The following is a 21,217-nucleotide window of genomic DNA, read 5'->3' on the forward strand; positions in this document are numbered from 1 at the left end:
CACACGCATGCAAAGATGGGTGTGTTACATTACAATGCGGAGGACCAATGTGAAGGAGGCCAATTCAGTCTGGGTGGATATGGCCCACTCCCATCCCAGTCTCTGTGTGATGAAGCTAGAGATCTTCAGCAGGACCTCATGCGGGGAGGGCTGCCGAGGCTGACCCAGTTTAGAGTAGTCACAGCAGAGCCACAAGAAGATTCTGCACCTTGTCCTTCTCTCCCTTCTTAGAGGTTCTAGCCAAGTTTCTTTGGGCACGTCTATACTTACCAGCAGAGCAATGCTCTAGAGATCGATCTTCTGGCCTTCGATTTAGTGGGTCAAATATAGACCCGTAAATTGAAGGCTAAGGGCAGCTCCTGCCAGGGTCTGTACTCACAGTTATGAAGAGTCAGAGAAGCCAATGGGAACAAACCGGCTTAAGGTAAGTCAACTCCAGCTATGTGAAGCCAAGCTTCCTGGTCTGGGTTTTAATGTAGGGCATTAGCAGGCCTTCTGTGGTACATGGCCATTAGTCCCTGTGCGTATTATAGGCTTTGCTCCAAGTGCAAAGGAACACTTCTTTGAACTGACTTCTCCAACACATCCACAAAACCCACAAACTCCCTTTATCCTGCATGCACAATCCTGGAAGGGGCTTTGAGGCTACACCAGTAAGCGTGTTATAAAAACCACTTTAATATGAGCGTAGATAAAGTTCTTGTTGAGCCCTCTGCGCTAGGATAGCTTTGACTGTCATAATGTTGACAGGATTCTTAGTTTGCATTTTGGTGGTCAGTTTTTCTGCTTTGTCTGACTGACATCACATGGCTATTCTTCAGCCTTTGCACTGTCGATCACATTATATGTAGTGCCAGGGCAGTTTTCACACATCAAAAGAATGTTTAGAAAAAGTTTTTCTATAGCATGCAGAACTTACCTTTTACCAATACTTTTGGAACTTTAGTGTGGCTGGCACAGAAGGCACTGTAGAGCTTGAAACGGTCAGCATAATAAAGAAAGGATCCACCCAAGGAAAACAATACTTTCTAGGATTTAAATAGGAAAAAAACATTAGTTTTCCTATTGAAATCAGACCATTTAGAAAGAAGATAATCTGTGCCACGTTTTATAGTTGTCACTAGAGCTCTGTGCAGATACAAAATGGCTGTGTCTACATTGGCAAGATTTAGCGCAAAAGTGGCTGCTTTTGCGCTAAATCTTGCTGCCTGTCTACACTGGCCGCGAGTATTTGCGCAAGAACACTGACGTTCTATTGTATGAAATCAGTGCTTCTTGCGCAAATATTCTGATGCTCCCACACAGGGATAAGTCCTCTTGCGCAAGTGTTCTTGCGCAAGAGGCCAGTGTAGACAGGTAACATCAATTTCTTGCTCAAGAAAGCCCAATGGCTAAAATGGCCATCGAGGCTTTCTTGCGCAAGAGAGTGTCTACACTGGCATGGATGCTTTTGCACAAAAGGAAATCTTTTGTGCAAAGGCACATGCCAGTATAGACGCTCTCTTACTCAAATACTCTAATGCAAAAACTCTTGGGTTTCGAGTATTTGCGCTAAATCTTGCCAGTCTAGATGTAGCCACTCTGTATTCATATCCGTATCTGTCTGCAAAAATGAGGCACAGATACCTTCACTGACACCTGTGGATGCAGATACCTGTGGATATAAAGTATATATCCACAAATTTGCAGTGCTCTAGATACAAAATTTGTATTCATTCACGTCCACATTCATAGCCTCAAAAATGAGTTGCTCATATGTGCATCTACATCTGCTGATATGGATACCTGCAGCTCTAAAGCATATATCTGCATATTTGCAGGGCTCTAGTTTTCACCCATGGTTAGTACACTTTCACGAGGAGTAACGGTAGTTCGGAATAGGCACCTAGTCCGAACTACCTAGTTCGAGCCCTGTGTAGCCGCGCTGCACGGGGTTCGAAGCAGCGGGGATTTAAAAATGGCGGCTCCCCGCTTATGCTAATGAAGCCCGGGAAATTCAAATCCCGGGCTTCATTAGCAAGTGCGGTATGCATACATTACCCCGCTAGTTCGAACTAGCGGGGTAGTGTAGACATACCCTCAGAGACTAACAAAAATATATAAATGGTATCATGAGCTTTCGCAGCCACAATCCATTTCTTCAGACAAGGGTAGCGTTAATTTTTTATTTGATTTCATATTAAATAATCATAAGCATTGCTCCTTGTTAATTATCCCTTGTTTTAATATATTTTCTTCCATACAATGGATTATTTAATTTTAATTTAATTTTATTTTATATTATATATTTTGTTGGTATTGGTGGGTGCACATCCACACACTACCTCAATACTAGCGTTGCACATAAGAAATTTCAACCTGCTTGTGATGGATAGGAGTAGTGCTGGCCAGCACCCAGTAACTAAAGAGTTAAACTGAGGTAGCTAGTAAGGGTATTGGCATGGGACCAGAAGAACAAATAGGATACAGTGCTGAAATCTGGATTTCATATAGATACCTGCAGCTGCTTCTCTTTGTGCGAGTTCTAAATTAAGGGCTAGAGGAAGCAACATGCAGTAATCAGAATTACCATGCCTGCAGGGAATATTGGGCAAGGGAGTGAACCGGGCCTTGATTTACAGATCAGCACGGATCATGAGTAGAGGGAAAATGTGTATTTAGTTGTGATCAGGTTATTTTTCTTTATTTTCCTGTTTGCTAAACCGTCTCTTTGTAAAATTCATGTGCTCTTCCCTCCCCACATTTAAGCTATGCCCAGAGATATCATTTTCTTAATGTCTGTTTTAATCTGCTCTTTTCTTAGATGCTCTGTAACACCTAGCAACTAAGTATGCTTTATCAAGTATATCTTTTTGTTTTGTTAATGAAATTGCTTTTTTTAAGGCAATGTTTTGATTCTTGTTTCCTGGAAGGAAACAGGAGGTCTGTGTCTGTGTATGCACACCTAAGACTGAGAGATCAGCTACCAGAGGCTGCAGTTTGGTTTCTCTTTTTTCCAAGCTCTCTTGTGGTAAAAGAGCTTGGGGATACTCTGGAAGAAGTCCAAGTGCTTCCTTCCTGGGTTATGAAGAAAGGGGTTGTTCTTGTTTCACATGGTGGTGGCAGCTACCTCCCAAAGTCACTGAATCTGTGACTCTGGGAAGTTTTAGTAAGCGGAGCCTATAGTAGCAAGGTATTTAAGGTCTGTTGTGGGCCCCTATCTTCTGCTCTCAGATTGGGAAACAGCCTTGACATGGCCCAAAAGAAAATTCAACCCACCCCAGGATATAAAATCTTAGAGGGAACATAGCTCCCAAGTCCCATTTATTTCATTATTCCCCATAAAATCCTCTTCCTTGGGACATATTTAGGCTTGAAAGGATTCAATTTTTAAATAGGCATATCGGCATTTATATATTTACTATCTCATAGAGCTGGAAGGGACCTTAGGAGGTCATCAAATCCAGTCCCCTGCCCTTACAGCAGGACCAAGTACCATCCCTGACAGATTTACCCCACATCCCTAAACAGGCCCCCTCAAGGATTGAACTCACAAACCTGGGTATAGCAGGCTAATGCTCAAACCACTAAACTATCCCTTCCATTACAGTCCCTAAACATCCCTTTACAGTGTACATACAAACTAATGAAAATGTATTGCCATCTATGATGATTGAAATTTACAGATAAGTAAATTCAGAAAAATGCTGCTTGAGAAGAGTTTGATTTAAAGGTTAAAATTTTGAACATAAAATTTACAGTTTTTTTTAATTTCAAGGCCTGTCATCATATAATTATCTGACATCCCCCCACCCTGCCTCCCACACCAGCGGTGGAAGTTTAAATATAGAAATTGTCATCTTTGGGAGAAAAAAAGCTTAAAACTCATTTTGCACACCTGAAATGAGAAATAAAGAAAAACTGTAACAAATGCTTAAATTAGATATCCATCAAACATTTTTAAAAATTTAAATTCTACCATACCTATCTGTATTTGGTGTTTATAGAGTGAGCGGGATGAGTTATTTCCCCATTCCTCTGCAGAGTGTCAAGTAGGTGGAGAGGTTTAACATCACTGCTAGATACGTTAATATTTTTAAATTATCTTCTACCAAATCTAAGCCTATAATTTTGATTCCACATGCACCATTAAATTTCACAAAGAGTGTAATTTCTTATGCAGCAACATTTACAGGATTCATAAAGTGTTGACTTCCATGGAGAAAGCAATGGTTATTCCTTAATTTTAACTTTATAATTGGGGAACCTGATCTGTTAATATAATATTGGCAATTTATTCCTATATGCAGGGCTCAACAATCTATGTAATCTACTCGCCCGTGGTGAGTAGATTACATTCAGGAAAAGCTGGGTTCGGACGATCTCCGCATGCACAGAATACCGAACAGCGCAGCTGGAGAGCGGGGCTCTCCGCAGCTCGGCGAGCCCTGCCCATATGCCTTCATAAAAGATTAACTCAAGTGGCCCCTCTCTGTCCAGTGTAAAGAGAACAAATCAGAGTTTCACATAGAGGGCTGGGGAGTCAAAATATATTGATAACAGTCCTCTCCAATGTTATATTTCTTTGTCACTTCACGTCACTTCCCCCATTAGTTTAATGCCTAAACTGATTCCTGTGAGTGTGTTACTGAAGCATCTAACACTATAACATACAGGCTGTGTCTAGACTGGCCAGTTTTTCTGGAAAATCAGCCACTTTTCCGGAAAAACTTGCCAGCTGTCTACACGGGCCGCTTGAATTTCCACAAAAGCACTGACTTCCTACTGTAAGAAATCAGTGCTTTTTGCGGAAATACTATGCTGTTCCCGTTCGGGCAAAAGTCATTTTTGCGCAAAAGGGCCAGTGTAGACAGCTGAGATTTATTTTCCGCAAAAAAGCCCCGATCGCGAAAATGGCGACCGGGGATTTTTTGTGCAAAAGCGCGTCTAGATTGGCCAGGGACGCTTTTCCACAAAAAGTGCTTTTGCGGAAAAGCGTCCATGCCAATCTAGATGCTCTGTTCCAAAAATGCTTTTAACGGAAAACTTTTCCGTTAAAAGCATTTCTGGAAAATCATGCCAGTCTAGACGTAGCCACATAGTACCGTATATTCCGGCGTACAAGACGACCTCTGAAGTTAAAAAACATCCCCCAAAAATCGGGGGTCGTCTTGTACGCCGGATGCCCCGCCGCCGGAGCCCCTCCGCGGCTTTGAAAGCCTCGGGGGAAGCCGGCGGCGGGGCATCCCAGGCGCGCATGGGCTGCCCCCCCTCCGGAGCCCCTCCGCGCCGCCGCGGAGGGGCTCCGGAGGGGGGGGAAGCCCATGCGCGCCTGTGATGCCCCCCTGCCGGCTTCCCCCGCGGCTTTCAAAGCCGCGGAGGGGCTCCGGCGGGGGGGGGGGGGAGGGGGGGGGAGGAAGCCCAGGCGCTCCTGGCGGCTTTGCTCCCGGTGCCTCTGGTCTGCTGGGGACCATCTCCAGCAGACCAGGGACACCGGGAGCAAAGGATGCGGAGGGGCGCTGGGGTATAAGATGAAACCCTATCTTTTAATTAAAAAGATAGGGGGTCGTCTTATACGCCCAGTCGCCCTATACGCCGGAAAATACGGTATACTAAAGACCACTGTAGCAACCAGGGAGACCATAGTTGATGGCATCACACTAGGTTTGTGTAGTAGAGTTCAGATCTGGCTCAAATCTGCAAACAGACTCGTCTCTGAGGAAGCACTGCAGAGGGCCCAGCAGATGGTACCATATACAGTCTGGAGAGTTCCATAGTATGATGGGTTGGGCTGTTTTTGTTCATCCTGGCAAGCTGGCCAATGCTGCTTTTGAATATAATGAGTGATGGAAAAGGCAGATCTTTGTGTAAAAATGTCACTGTCTCCAAACTCAAGCAACTATACTCTGGATGCAGTGCTGACAATACATGTATATGGAATGCTAGCTGCCTCAAGTCTGCCTCCAAGAAGATGCTGGTTTCTGACCTATATGACAGTACACAGGTTGGAGACATCCTGCAAATTTGTTTCAGTACAAAACCATGTTTTAATTCATTAGCAAGACCTTGACTTTCAGGCAGAAGGCAAGACTTAGGGTACGTCTAGACTACATGCCTCTGTCGCCAGAGGCATGTAGATTAGGCTACCGGACATAGTAAAATGAAGCGGCGATTTAAATAATCGCCGCTTCATTTAAATTTACATGGCTGCCGCGCTGAGCCGACAAACAGCTGATCAGCTGTTTGTCAGCTCAGCGGGATAGTCTGGACGTGCGGGTGGCGACATCAAAGGTATTTGTCGACCACCCAGGTAAACCTCATCCCAGGAGGCTTACCTGGGTGGTCGACAAATACCTTTGATGTCGCCACCCGCGCGTCCAGACTATTGCGCTGAGACTATTGCGCTGAGTCTAGACGTACCCTGACTCAGCAATAAAAATCCACCACTACACAGCACCGCATTTCAATATGGCTTGTTATGAAGTACAGTGTTACAGAACAAAATTATTTTCTAATGATGAACCATAGTGGTAAGTTGTATGACTAATGCCAATTTAAAGCAAGCAATCACGAACAAAACTAAATGAGACCTCTGGCACAAGCTCTTCAATTAGTCCATGTTCCTGGAGAAGCAAACCTAGTAGGATTACTATTCAAAAGGACAAGATGTCTTAATATCAAGATCAGTACTGAAACATGAGCAAAAAGGACCAGAAGGAGAGACAATGGGTTGTGTTAATTTGAACAAGCCCACCACCACTGAAAGTGGTTCATTCATTAGCAACCAGCCCCATCCCCATAATGTTGTCTCCTATCCTTCTAAAATATTTGAAATTAAGATTTAGAAAGTGCATGCCATCCCTGCCTACCTGTGCATTAAGAGCCTGCTGAGTACAGAACACAATTTACAGTTGAAAACCCAGTGGCTTCCCTGTACTGGCAATTTAGGCTTGTCGGTACTAAAAGGCTTTATGAAATTATATTTTTGTCACTAGCTTTCCCTCAGAGTCTGAAACATGAGATCTAACGATGAGGCAAAAATTATGTCTAACCCCTGCACGCTTTTGCTAAGTGGCACGGATCAATAACGCTGAATGCACCATGAACTAAGTACAGTGTAAACAAAAAACAGGACTGTGTAGCACTTTAAAGTCTAACAAGATGGTTTATTAGGTGATGAGCTTTCATTGGCCAGACCTACTTCCTCAGATCAAATAGTGGAAAAAAATTGGCATGACCATATATACCAAAGGATACAATCAAAAAAATGAACACATATGAAAAGGACAAATCAAATTTCAGAACAGAAGGGGGATGAGGCGGGGAGGTAAATGTCTGAGAGCTAATGATATTAGCGGTGATAATTGGGGAAGCTATCTTTGTAATGGGTAAGGTAATTAGTGTCTTTGTTGAGACCTAGGCGTAAAGTGTCAAATGTAAGCATTTTGACCAGACTAACAGGGCTACATTTCTATCACTAAGTACAGTGTGATATTCTACTTTCAAAGAGTCATGGTAGTAGCAAACCACAAGTTCATGTAAAAATCCTACAAAGTAAGAAGAACTGTAGTCAAACTGATTTGTCACAAGGTTAAAAGGACTACTGCAGTACATTTTGACAGTGCAAAAATATTGTACAGTAAGTGTGCCATAAGCCTTATTTAAGTTTGCTAGACACACACAGCCTGAGTTTAAAATTAAAATGTTTACCTTAAATTGGTCAACTTTTTCAAGCTTTTCCAGGTCTGGCACCAGCCTTACTCCATCTTCAAGAGTTTTCAGGAACTCAACCTGGAATACCACCATTTCAGTCAAATTCCCAAAGAGAACGTCGAGCTAATAAAAGAGAAAAAAAAGTTGAATATGCTTAAAAACCTCAGTTTAGATTACTCTCCAGCCAATCACAGTTTTCAGAACGTTAGCGCTTATTTTTTCTTCAACCTGGTCTACTGTACAGGGTTAGGTCAATGTAAGCTGCCTTGCATCAACCTTGCTGTGGGAATATCTTCATATAAATTTGGTTCCTGCTTAGGTACAGTACCTCCCTATGCTGATTTAGTGCCCCCAGTGGCACAGAGTCATAGTTGAGTAATTAGATTGATGCATTGTCAGTATAGACACTGCATTGCTAAGTCAGCTACTACTGGTTTTCAGGAGCCATCCTACAATGCCTCACACTAACAATACAACTCAACACAAGCGCCCTAGAGATGACATGCACTGTTGGCACATGGAGCCAAGTATGTGTGCGCACAAGAGATTTTTGAACCGTGGCTGTATGCTGATGTAAGCTAGATACACATAATTTTTTAATATAGACTTAGCCTTAAATTTAAATTTTTAGTATAGACTTGGCCTCCGACAGTACCGTGTGGCTGTTATCAGAAGATCAAACAATAATGATCAGTATTTTTAGAGTCAGTATCAGTCCATTTTACTTCAAGAATATTTTAATCCTCAAGGCTTTTACATCAGACAATAAGAGTCAAACAAGCAAAATCTGACAGTACTATGACAGCAGTTACCATACCTCATCTTGAGTGAGGAAAGTTTCTTTTTGTAGAGGTTTCAGGTATCTCTCCATTAGACAGTTTAAGTCCTTAAAATAAATACATAAAAATAAAGAAAACCCTCCTTAATGCCAATTCCTACAAGTACCTCTCTCAAAGTGTTACCATGACAAAGACCCTCTCCTAAACACAATTGAAGTCTTTCATCTATCTTATATAAGATAAGTGTATATTCTATTTTAGTAAAAATTAAGACAAAAAATACAATTAGATTACTTATGAAAATGAAAATGTGATCTCATCTGAAAATATTTTGCTATATCCCAAATAAGTAAAATTCATGCCACTGTCAAATAAACTCTGGTTATTTAGTTTGTTTGAAAATATCTGGTATACAGGCAGTCCCCGGGTTATGTGGATCTGACTTACGTCAGATCCCTACATACGAACAGAGCTTTTCTCGCCGCGGAGGACGCAGGCAGCGGGACCGCCCAGAGGCGCCACGACCGCCCAGACGCGCCGCGGTCCTGCCGCCCGCGTCCTCCGCGGCGAGAAAAGCTGCTCCGCGTCTCCCTGGTCTACTGGGGGGGAGACGCGGAGCAAAGCCACGGAGGACGCGGGCGACGGGACCGCGGTGCGTCTTGGCAGCCCAGCCGCCCGCGTCTCCCTGGTCTGCTGGGGGGGGCGCAGCTAGTACGCCCACCCCCCCCAGCAGACCAGGCTTTTCTTGCCAACGCCTGGGGTAGAGCAGCTGGGGGGCTGCCGGGTTGGTCCCACAGCGCCGAGGTGCAGCGCTACTGGACCAACCCGGCAGCACACCAGCTGCTCTGCCCCAGGCGTCCCCAAGTCAGCCGCTGCTGAAACTGATCAGCGGCTGACTACAGGAAGCCCGAGGCAGAGCTGCTCAGCGGCTGATTCCAGGAAGCCCAGGGCAGATCAGTTTCAGCAGCGACTGACTTGGGGACACCTGGGGTAGAGCAGCTGGGGTGCTGCCGGGTTGGTCCAGTAGCGCTGAGGAGCAGCGCTGCGGGACCAACCCAGCAGCACCCCAGCTGCTCTGCCCCAGGCGTGTCCAATTCAGCCGCTGCTGGTCAGTTTCAACAGCGGCTGAATCTGGAGCCAGTTCCGACTTACATACAAATTCAACTTAAGAACAAACCTACAGTCCCTATCTTGTACGTAACCCGGGGACTGCCTGTATTTCGGATGTTCCTAATCAAATTGATGAGAAGTCCAACAGTAAAATGTAACTAGTCTATTAAAATTTGTTCTTATTTTTTATATTTGTGATACAAACAAATATTGCAGAGCTTTAACTTTTTAGAAGTTCAACTCTGGAAAGAAAAGGAAAAACTTAGACAAAACATAACATACTTTGACATAGGTGCGTTCTGTTTCAAGAAGTTCACAAATAACCTTGCGCAGTTTATCAGCATCTGTAAGTTGTCTCATGGTGGACAGCTGAGGCCCTGTAAATTCTTGAGGATGCAAACTTGAATCGGAAGGATTCATCTCATGTAGACTGCGACAAAACGCAGCAACTTGTTCCGTACTCTTTAACAACAAAAAAAACAAACAAACAACAACACACGTTGTTTTAAAATAGGAGCTATTTGGACTATAATCCCACAATTGTATACCCCCACATATATATCGTATGTTATAATTCAACTTTAAGTAGTGTGCTATGCTTCTGTATCTCAGATTTTATCATTCTGGCCTGGATGGTCATGCTGATTATATTTAATTAGGCAAAAGTTTTTTGAGCATACACATCATTACTATTTGTCGTTATTGCACACAGCATGGAGCTGTATGGAACCTGAGCCTTTAAGCACTACCACAAGACTAGGGGAGCTGATAGCCTCACCGGGCATGGTGGCATGGGCAGGGGGCTCCACACTCCTGGAAGGTGTGGGACCAAGTGCAGCTGGCCCTCAGGCCCACCTCGACCAGGGTGCTTCTCATCCCACCAAGTCTCAGAGCTTCCAGGAATGTGCCATGTGGTGCCCCCAGCTTCCCAGGCAACTCTAAGCGTTGCCTGGAGTACATCCTGTGGCGTTCTGGAACCCAGGCCTTTCGAATCACTGGGCCCCAGGGCAAGTTGTACACATAAATAATACAATGGTAACCTGAATATATGAATAACTAAATTCACCGGGGAATCGTTTTAATATGTTGGAATAAATTGGGACAGTATGATCCTCTGAGGCTCTTGAAGAAACAGTCCTAGATTTAAATACAAGAGGGCTATGTGCAGGGCATTTTCAATGGAGCTGCCCTCAACATGTTCAATTGTTAATTCAGAGGCCAGGTTTATTGGCCTTTATATTTAATGCAAGATATGATGCTGGAGAGAGCAGGAGTATACCCTGAGAAAGTGGCGGTTTGTAGGGATTACGCCTGTTCTCCTCCATCTATTCTATTTCCCTTTGGCTCTGAAAAAGAGAGAGTTATAGGTATTTGTATGTTGCTGCGTCTAGATTGGCATGATTTTTTGGAAATGCTTTTAACAAAAAAGTTTTCCATTAAAAGCATTTTCGGAACAGAGCGTCTAGATTGGCACGGACGCTTTTCCGCAAAAGCACTTTTTGTGGAAAAGCGTCCGTGCCAATCTAGATGCGCTTTTCCGCAAAAAAGCCCCGATCGCCATTTTTGCGATTGGGACTTTTTTGCGGAAAACAAATCTGAGCTGTCTACACTGGCCTTTTTGTGCAAAAGGGACTTTTGCCTGAACGGGAGCAGAATAGTATTTCCACAAGAAGCACTGATTTCTTACAGTAGGAAGTCAGTGCTTTTGTGGAAATTCAAGCAGCCAGTGTAGACAGCTGGCAAGTTTTTCCAGAAAAGCGGCTGATTTTCCGGAAAAACTGGCCAGTTTAGACACAGCCCATATGTTTATGTGCATAAGCCCTAAATCTTGTGCAAGAGGTATGTTTTATATAAGCTTCAAACAAAAATTAAGCATTGTATAATTATACCATTTTCATCACTATAGGATTCATCATCTCTCCTGTATAGTTCACGCCCCAACCTGACTTGTGTGCACACAAAAATCTACACATTGAGTTAAGTGGCCCACCAGGAAGTGTAGTTTGAAGCTACAAACTGCTGGATCTCAAGCAAGCAATGCAGTGAGGGTTCAGCTACTGTTGCTAATTTAAACACAATGGATTACTCAAGTGTTATTTTGCAGTGTGACAGTTCACATTCTAGCTAGCTACCTAGATCGCCATATTTGGGGTTGGGAGGTATTTTCCTCCAGGGTAGATTGGCTGAGGCCCTGGAGGTTTTTTGCCTTCCTCTGCAGCATGGGGCACGGGTCACTTGCAGGAGGATTCTCTGGATCTTGGGGTCTTTGAACCATCGTTTCAAGGACTTCAATATCTGAGATATAGGTGAGAGGATTATTCTAGCAGTGGGAGGGTGAGATTCTGTGGCCTGCGGGGGGTGTGTGTGGGGGGGGGGGGGGGGGGGTCAGACTAGATGATCATAATGATCCCTTCTGACCTTAAAGTCTATGAGTCTACCTGTGAACTAACAGTGCAATGAAGAGAAGCCCTGAGTCTCTGTGTGTCTCACGTCTCCATCTATAAAACTAGGGTACCACCACTCCAATCCTCATAGCACTTCCCTTATATTAAAAGAAGACTATTGTAATGTGGGCCATAAGACCTACGTGTATATTTATAGCTATCTACAAAACTTGATTTTTCCCTGCTTCCATTTCTACATCTCATTTGGAAATGTTATTTCTATCAAGACAGTAGCATGCATAAGTTTGTAGAAAATATTTATATGTGTTATAACAGCTATGATTCTGCAATGCAGAGTGTAAGAAATAAACAGACACAAAGGGTCAATTACATTTGTGACAGTTATTACAGTTCTAGAACTTTAGGTCTTGGTAGTTTCAAAACTTTTATAAAGTTGACTAATTTTGTTTTTTTTTTAAACCTCATACATTTTTGCAACATTTTAACGATGGGTTATCATGCCTTTCATAGAAGTTGTTCATATTAAGTCATTGGAAAGGCAAGACTATATAAAGAACAGGGAAAGCCTTTAATATAATGAAATGCTAAGTTTTAAATGTTCATTATAGTTTAAATGCCTTAGTTTGACATTATTTCCGTGAGGGTAGTGTAACAATTTCTTTGTTCCAAAAGATTGGCTCACTATAATGCATGAGGCTATGTCTAGACTACGAAGTTTTTCCCTGATACCAGAGTATCCGGGAAAAACTCCTCCGAGTTCAGGGAACGTGTCTGCTCCTCTGACATTTTTTTGCGGAAGAGCAGATGCACTCTTTCGGAAGCCCAGTCTTCCTTGTGCCATGAGGAAGAAGGGCTCTTCTGAAAGAGGAGTTTTTTCTGAAATTTGGCCCAGTATAGATGGGCCAAATTTCGAAAAGCAACTATCGGAAAAAGGTACGCAAATTGCAGAGTGCAATTTGCATACCTTTTCCAATAAGCAGTTTAGACAGCCTGGATTTGTTCTTTTTTCCTTCCCATATGAAAGCTTTCTGAGATTACCAATCATAAACATCAGTCATGTCAGCAAACAGCACTTCTGTTTTGCATGTCAAGTTATATTTTCAATCTGGTAAAAATATAATATTTAAAACTGTTGCATTGCAACAGACATATTACAATCTCAATACAATTGACATTCATCAACCTATTCATGCCTGTGCCTCAAGGAAATATCAAATCATTTTTTGCATGCATCTTTAGAAAGGAATTATTTGATGATGCTATTTACTTTCTCTAACTAAAAAACAGGCCAACAGAAACATACTTTGAAACCAAAGTCGTGTTAGTTATGATACAGTGCACATTTTACTTAAACTTCTTAAATACTTTGTCACCACTGCAAATTGCCTATAGATTTAGAGGCACGAGAACAGAATAATTTAGATAGATATACAGCTCCCTTTACTTTCCGTTCCAGATTTATTCCCTACCCATTACTTGTGTAATGAGAGACCAGTTCAGAGTGTGTTAGTTTACGTCAAGATAATTACTGCATCATGTATAGGGCTCAATCCTGCAAACCTTCATTCACAAAAGTAACCCCCAAGTCGTGACTATGATGGAATTACTGGTGCAAACAAGGGTTTGGAGAATTGGGCCCGAAGTCTGTTTCAGTCCAATAAAATAAAAACCAATCCCCATCCTGCACAGAACTCAGCAGGTGAGCTAATCTCATATCTTTCCTGCTCAAGAGCATTTCCTCAAAAGTTTAGAATGTTGATATCATTTAAATAGTTGTTGGTGTGGCTGCTTGTTGTCTGAGAGAGGACTGCAATTTCCTCTACCAGACCTCATTTAAAAAAAAATATAGGGGTGAGTGTGTACTTAAGAACAACTTAAACAATGAATAGTCCAGCAGCACCTTAAGGACCAACAAAACATGTAGATGGTACTATGAGCTTTCATGGGCACCAACCACTTCTCCTTTCAGGACACTCAGTATCTTTACCCAATAAAAGGACAAATTAACTTATTTTTTTAAACGGTTCTCCAAAACCCACACAAAACTTCAGGCAAATCCCACCATGGCTTGACCTTAGTTGTTATGGAGACAGCATATTCTAAAAAACACCTCAACGGGCACAAGCATTACTGTTCACTTAGTATCACATTTATAACCTTCTTAAAATGACTACAGCATTAAGTTAATTGCTTAATCTAGCTCCACTGCACAACATTAGCTCTGCTCACCAAATGCAGCATACGATAAAGAGAACTGCAGGATCTCTCCATGCCTTTGTTCCTGGGATTACGTTTAACACTCCAAAAAGCAGACATCATTGGAAAGCTATTGTTGTGAAAATTCTGTTACTCAGCATCTTCAGTAACAAATATGCTAAAAAGGCATCCACATTTCTTTCCATGTTCAGCTGATATGAAATTCTTTCCTGCTCCAGACAAGTGTTCTTTCCTCATATTCCATGCTGCTTACTTGACACACAGGCACAGAAAACATCTCCTCTATTTTAATGAGAGTGCAGCAACTGCACTTTTGTAAGACACTGATCCTGAGTCATTTGTTTATGTTTTGTTCTTTCAATAAATCAGTAAGAATTTAATTCTCAGCTCTAATTTGTCAAGTCACTTCTGAAGACTCTCTTTCATGAAACAGCCATGTGAGAACTCCTGCAAGAAATGGCTGAAATATGAAGAGTGGAAGCAGACACTGGAATATGTAGTATTGCCTGTGGATTAGTATCAGCTGATTGGCTACAACCTGTACTGCATAAGATTAAGCAGCATCAAGACAGACAACATACACCAATTAGACAACTTTAAAAACTTAGTCATTATTGGAATACCTTAAATTGCTTTTTTTTTTGTTAAAGTCCCCATATTAATCCTTTCACTTCAACTTTTATGTGTGTTGAGGGATTTTTATCAATAGATAATTTTTGATTTCTTAAGGATGCTGCAAAAGATTCATCTTGACAGAACACTTTTGATAAATGCAATGCATGCACAGTCATTAGCACAGAGTACCTTAAGCACAACGGCAAAGGTAATTTGTTTTAATTTCAAGAGACAAGTCAGAAATTAGAAAAAAAGAAATGAACGCCCAGTAGCACTTCAAATCATTTTTAACCACATCCACAAGTGATTAATGTAGCAGATCCCTAAACAAAGCACTACTGCCCTGATCATCACAGTAAATGACATCAGATCCTCTGTCATTATGGTTACGTGTCAAATACTTAAGTTTTTGTCAATCTGTAATATTGAGCACCCATCTCTACACAGCCTGAGTCTCCAGACCCAGTGTGTTAAATGTATATTGATACATAATAAGCAAATAAGCAGATAATTACAGAGCTTTGGTTTTGTTAAATAAAAACTTACACCAATAAGTCACTTACATGGTATCCTGTTAAATTAGAAAGAGACAAAGACTTTGCTTGCAACTAATTTAAGTCTTATACAGACCTTGGATTAGAAACTGAGACTACGTCTACACTCTGGACCTTAGAGCAGGATAACTGTACAGCTGCAGCTGTGCTACCATAACGTCTCCCACGTAGCCGCTTTATGCCAAGGGGAGAGGCCTTGCCTATCGGCATAACTGAACCACCCCCAGTAAGTGGTGGTAGTTACCTCAGCAAGAGAGTGGCTGCCGACATCGCACTGGCCACACTCACACTTTGTAACAGACAAAAAAGCAGGGTAAGTGGTGAGGGTCTCTACCCAGGGTGGCCCACCAAAGGGGGCGCCATGAGCAGAGGTGAAAGCAAGCCAGTGCGCCCCAGTGATCAGCTCCAGCAAGGAGGCGGCAGAGGCGTGCTCCCAGTCATGACCTTGGGGCTTCCTGCAGGCTGCCCTGTTAAGCAGTTAGGCAGGTGACAGGAGTTGGTGCTGCCCTTAAGGGGGCGGAGGGTGCTCCCACCCCGATTCATATGGGGACACTGCTTTGCTCTTCTCCTTCCCATCAGGGAGCAAGGGGAAAGTGCACTGTTTGCTGCATTTCTCTCTCTGGCTGGGGATGGCAGGGGACAAACGAGCTGCACACTCCTGAAAGGGGCAGGAAGGGGCCAGCCCTCCTCCCCTCCCCACGCACTTCTACCCCCAACATCCTGATCTGACCCCCCATCACATCCCTAGCCTCCTGCCCTGACACCAGCACCCCCACACCTCCTGCCTTGAGCCCCTCCTTAACCCCCACCTCCTATCTTCAGCCCCTTGCATTCCACCACACACTTAAATTTCTTTTGGATACTGTCATATCACCCCCCAACCTCCTATCCCGAGAGCCCTCCCCGGAAGGACTGCGCTACAACAGTACCTGTAAGAAACTGAAATGACTTTCAGCGCTGGCTGTGAGCAGGATTTTGATCCCCATCTGACCTGCTGAGAGCAGCAGGTTGATGGAGGTGGCAGGCAGGTGAGCAGCAGCACTGGGACTGGGGAAGCCTGAGCTGCAGGCAACTCCTCCAGAGCAGGGGCACCCCCTTGCTCTGTGTGTGCAGCCCTTGGTGTTCCTGCCCTCCCCTCTTCTCCTCAGAACTGCTCCAACCACTCTGGACTGAGATCATCATGTCTGCTGTGGCTGGAGGGGAGAGAGGCTGATGTTTGGGTGACTTGAGCTGGGGAGATCTATGTGGGGCTGCCGCCTTGCTAGCACTGAAGCTGAAATACAATCCTGAAGGTTCCTCACCCTGACTGCTCTCTTAGGGTATGTCTACACTACCTCCCTAGTTCGAACTAGGGTGGTTAATGTAGGCAACCGGAGTTGCAAATGAAGCCCGGGATTTGAATTTCCCGGGCTTCATTTGCATATTGCTGGGCGCCGCCATTTTTAAATGTCCGCTAGTTCGGACTCCGTGCCCGCGGCTACACGCGACGTGAACTAGGTAGTTCGGATTAGGCTTCCTATTCCGAACTACCGGTACACCTCGAGGAGTACCGGTAGGAGGAGTACCATGAAGAGTACAGGTAGTTCGGAATAGGAAGCCTAATCCGAACTACCTAGTTCGTGCCGCGTGTAGCCGCGGGCACGGAGTCCGAACTAGCGGACATTTAAAAATGGCGGCACCCGGCAATATGCAAATGAAACCCGGGAAATTCAAATCCCGGGCTTCATTTGCAACTCTGGTTGCCTACATTAACCACCCTAGTTCGAACTAGGGAGGTAGTGTAGACATACCCTTAGAGAGACAATGCATTCGTGTACTCAGCCGTTCACACTCTCTCTCCCCAAAACCACACCATCAGGGCTCCCTGCAATCAGGTCACTTCCCCAACTGGGCTGTGCTGAGCCATCAGCAACTGTGCTCTTTCTTCATTTTTTTGTGCACCCCATGGGCTGTTCGGGATGAAGGAACAGCTGCTTTGTGCATTGAGATCAGTTTCCGCACATGGATGCAGGAAGGAGATGCAGGTACTGTATTAGGGACAGAGGATGGAGGTGCAGGGGTGAGGGGCACAGCATGGCAGTGCAGGCATTTGGGCAAAGAGGGCACAGTGCATCGGTTATGGGTTCAGAGGAGATACAGGAGTTAGGGGGAGGGAAGTGTGGGGACCCTAAGGAGTCAATGGGGGACCAGGGACAATGAGGGGCACCACAATCACCAGGGGCAACAAAATGTAAATTTGTCCATAGTGCCATTTTCCCTAAGGAAATTTTTCCTGCAAAAAAGCTAGTGGGGACATAGCCTACGGACATGCACAATCCACTGAAGTTCAAGGGCTTTGGCTTTTCTCTAGTGCAAGATTTTTTTTTTTTTAAAAGATAGCAAACTTCTAGCTTATTTACTTTCTTTAGAACTGGGAGATACTGATCTAACTGATAGCTGAGCATGGGCTGTCAACTTTTACGAGACAGAAGAAATATTAGAATCTCAAAAAAATCAAAACAAAACAAAATAAAACCTAGAGAGATTAAAAACACCTGACCTCAATGGTTGATGTGTTAGTGGCTGTATGAATAGTCCATAGATTGTAGGGGAAGATTTCACCTTCTTATTCCTCCTTCATAGGTCTCCTGCACAAAGTGTGTATGCTTGGTTTGGTTGACAAAGGTTGCACTCGAGTGATATCTCTTTATAGAGATAAAAAATATGAGGCTGGCCCTAGTCAGCTGAGTCAAACTCGAGGAGCGCAGGCCCCAGAGCTGAAAATTTGCTGTGTAGACATTCAGGCTTGGGCTGGAGCCCAGTCTCTGGAACCCCTCCCACCTTGCAGAGTCCCACAACTCAAACTCCAGCCCAAACCCAAATATCAACACAACAATTTTTTGCTTGCAGTCTGAGCCCAGTGATCCTGAGAATGGGTCGCGAGTTTTTGTCCCAGTGAAGATATCCCCTTGGGGACTACATAGAAGCCTAGAAGCTTTTTGGTACTATTCTTCCCCATTTAATCATGACCTGCTTAGGAAATGCAAAAACAAACAAACTGCAGTCTTGTGTCCTTTTTGCCCTTTGTCTCATATGAAGTGTATTTCCTCCTTTAGGAGTTTTTCCAGCATGTTTTTTTCCCTGTTAGAAATTCACATCGGGTGTACTCTGGAACTACTTTAATATCACTAGGAAAAAACACGCTTTCTAGAGCAGGGGACAGCAATCTTTTCAAACCAAAGCACCAAACTGCATCAAAATTCAGAATAAGTCATCAACAAAGAGCTGTATAAGACTGTCCATTTGCATGACTGAAAATATACAACATATTATTGATAACTGACATAATGATTAATAATAGCATAAATGAAACATTGTACTCACAGACTTTATTTTATAAGACTTCTGCTGCTGCATCTTTTCACACATTTGAAGTTTACATTATAACTGGTCAAATCCAGCTTCATGCACACATTCAGGCTGTCTTTTGTCAGTTTTATGGCAGGGGACTGGGGATGTGGGGATGCAGGAGTTTGGGGTTGTGGGGGTATAATGGGCTCAGGACAGGGGGCTGGAGTGTGGGGGGTGCAGGAGAGTTATGGCAGGGACTCGATGTGGGGGTGCAGGAATCTGAGGATATGGGGGTGCAGGAGTTTGGGGATGTGGGATATGAGGGGCTCAGGGAAGGGGGTTTGGGGGTGTCTGATGGGCTCAGGGTTGGTGTGTGGGGAGGTGAAGGAGTGTTATGACTCTGCAGTCAGATGGGGGCTGGGCCCCAATTGGGAGCTTGCTGGACAGGCTTCATTTTTAAACAAAAGGTTTCAACATTGTCTTTATTTATGGCAGGGATGGGGAACCTTTTTTGGATCAGGAGCAAAAGCGGAAAAACACAAAAGTTCTCCACCAAAGTTACATAATTCCAAATATTAAGAGAAAATGTAGAACAGGTGATCATTTTTAATTTACACAACATGAAATTTCTACCTCACTGAAAGCCTGGGCTCATTAACTGTACAAGTTGCTTACAGCTCTTACCATAAGAGTAATAACTATTGAAACAGAGTTCCTTATGTAATGAAACGTATGAAAGCACACAGCTGATCACAGAATGCATATATCTTGCTTTAGACAGCTGATGGTTCATGCAAAGATGGTGTTAAATAGGGCGTCAGTACCTCTAACGTACTCACACATAAAACTTTGAAAAGCTACACCAAATCCAGCCACACTAAGAGTATCCACAGCCAATCTAGCAATTGACACTTAATACTTGGACTGGTTTTCTGCAAAGAAGCATTCATTTCAGACCTCATTACAAATCATGCAGGTATCCACAATTGCATTTAAAAATAAACATACATAAGTACTTCCCCCACTTTTGAAAAGTATAATTTTGTACTTACTATAAAGTGATTCCCTAGGAAAATCTAGAAACTAAGCTTAAAAATAATCTTCTGCTTTACATGTAAGATGAGTATATGTTTCATGCATGGGAATGCTTTCTCCTAGTTGACTTCCACTGTCTAGCTATCTAAGGAAAGTCTACAGTCAAGTATGACATAAGGGATCAGGAAACAAGAGGCCAGGGGCTTTTCCTTTCTTTCAACAATGATAAAATAATAGTATTTGGGGACTGCTTCATGACTCACCAAGACACATTTTCAACTAAAACAAAATGATAAGAAACATGCACACGTGTGTACACATAGACGAGAAGGTGGGGGATGGGGGAAAGTATAGAAGCAGTGAGATCAGTAATATATAGTCCACACTCGCTACACAGTGAATTCTGTAGAGCTTGGGTTACCACCGCAGCATCAATTATGCAGCAAATGCTTAAAATATAACAAACGGCCAGTCCTTTTAAAGCAATCTTACCCTAGATACTTGATTCAGCTTCAGAGAACACTATTCCCCACAGATCACTTTGTGCATATTCACTATAACTAAAGCTAGGACAAACTGCCAAATCGTGCCAGAACACATCCCTTACAGCAATTAGCAATCCATTTGTGCAGCCTGTTAACTATAATTGGAGAATTCTGCTTTAATCACAGGTAGATTGGCTATAATTAGTTTTGCATTTAAGCTGCTAACATGTAAACCAGAGGTTCCCAAACTTTTTGACACAGGGACCAGTAAATCCATTCGCGAACTGTTGGAAGACCGGTAATGTTCATTTGCATAGTTGCATATTTATTAATCAATGATGAATATTCAAATAAGTTGTTTCTGGTCCTCCCAAAACCCCCAATGCCAGCTTTAGCAAAGCTTTTGATATGGTCACCCACAATATTCTTGCCAGCAAGTTAAGGAATATGGATTGGATAAATAGACTATAAGGCAGACAGAAAGCTGGTTAGACCAGGGTTTCCCAAACATTTTACTTTAGTTGGAACCCTTTTTTTTCAGTACTGCTTTTTGCAGCCCAAAAATATAAACACACAAAAAACAAACTGAGAAAATACCAGACATATAACACGTCTGGTATTTTCTCATTAGGTAAGTTGTATTATTACTAGTTGTATCAGTTTGTAGTTTCGAACTGCCTGGCTAGTAAATGTGCTCAGGTGCATGAGTGTGTCTACCAGCCAGACAGTTCACAACTACTCGAGGGGTGTGTGTGTGTGGGGGGACAATAGAATCCCCGGGCCAGACTAACTCATCCTTTGTGCTTTGTGGGAAGGAGGGAGGAACGGGGGCAGCGTCCCAAGACCTACATATGGCAGGGTCAGTCCCACTCACCGAAGGTCAATTCATTCCTCCCCCCTGCTCCCCTCACTGCGCCTCTGGCCAGCCCCACTTCCCCCAACCCCCTCCTGGGCAGCCAGTTCTCCCCCGCTTCTCTTCCCAATGTCCCTTGGCC

The 21,217-nt window shown here is 43.4% G+C and overlaps 1 protein-coding gene across 10 annotated transcripts in view; it reads right to left on the bottom strand.

The window, feature by feature from the left end:
* The window catches only part of TIAM1 (TIAM Rac1 associated GEF 1), a 294,242-nt gene that overhangs the window by 16,078 nt on the left and 256,947 nt on the right, over positions 1-21,217 (bottom strand). For 8 of the 10 annotated variants that reach the window (XR_016347939.1, XM_089773622.1, XM_075910641.2 and 5 more), the window contains 4 exons: positions 9,864-10,043; positions 8,510-8,578; positions 7,690-7,815; positions 920-1,028 (listed from right to left, as the gene is read on the bottom strand). Coding sequence is in view for 9 of the 10 variants with exons in the window: in XM_089773622.1 (XP_089629748.1) it covers positions 920-1,028; positions 7,690-7,815; positions 8,510-8,578; positions 9,864-10,043 (484 nt within the window). In the remaining variant the exon portion in view is untranslated. Of the gene's footprint in view, positions 1-919; positions 1,029-7,689; positions 7,816-8,509; positions 8,579-9,863; positions 10,044-14,215; positions 15,843-19,754; positions 20,549-21,217 lie in introns of those variants that run through there. The other 2 variants (XM_075910669.2, XM_025186131.3) reach the window with 2 other exon arrangements.

This window comes from Pelodiscus sinensis, chromosome 1 (assembly GCF_052426305.1).
Source record: "Pelodiscus sinensis isolate ZL-2025 chromosome 1, ASM5242630v1, whole genome shotgun sequence".
NCBI classification, from domain to species: domain Eukaryota; kingdom Metazoa; phylum Chordata; order Testudines; family Trionychidae; genus Pelodiscus; species Pelodiscus sinensis.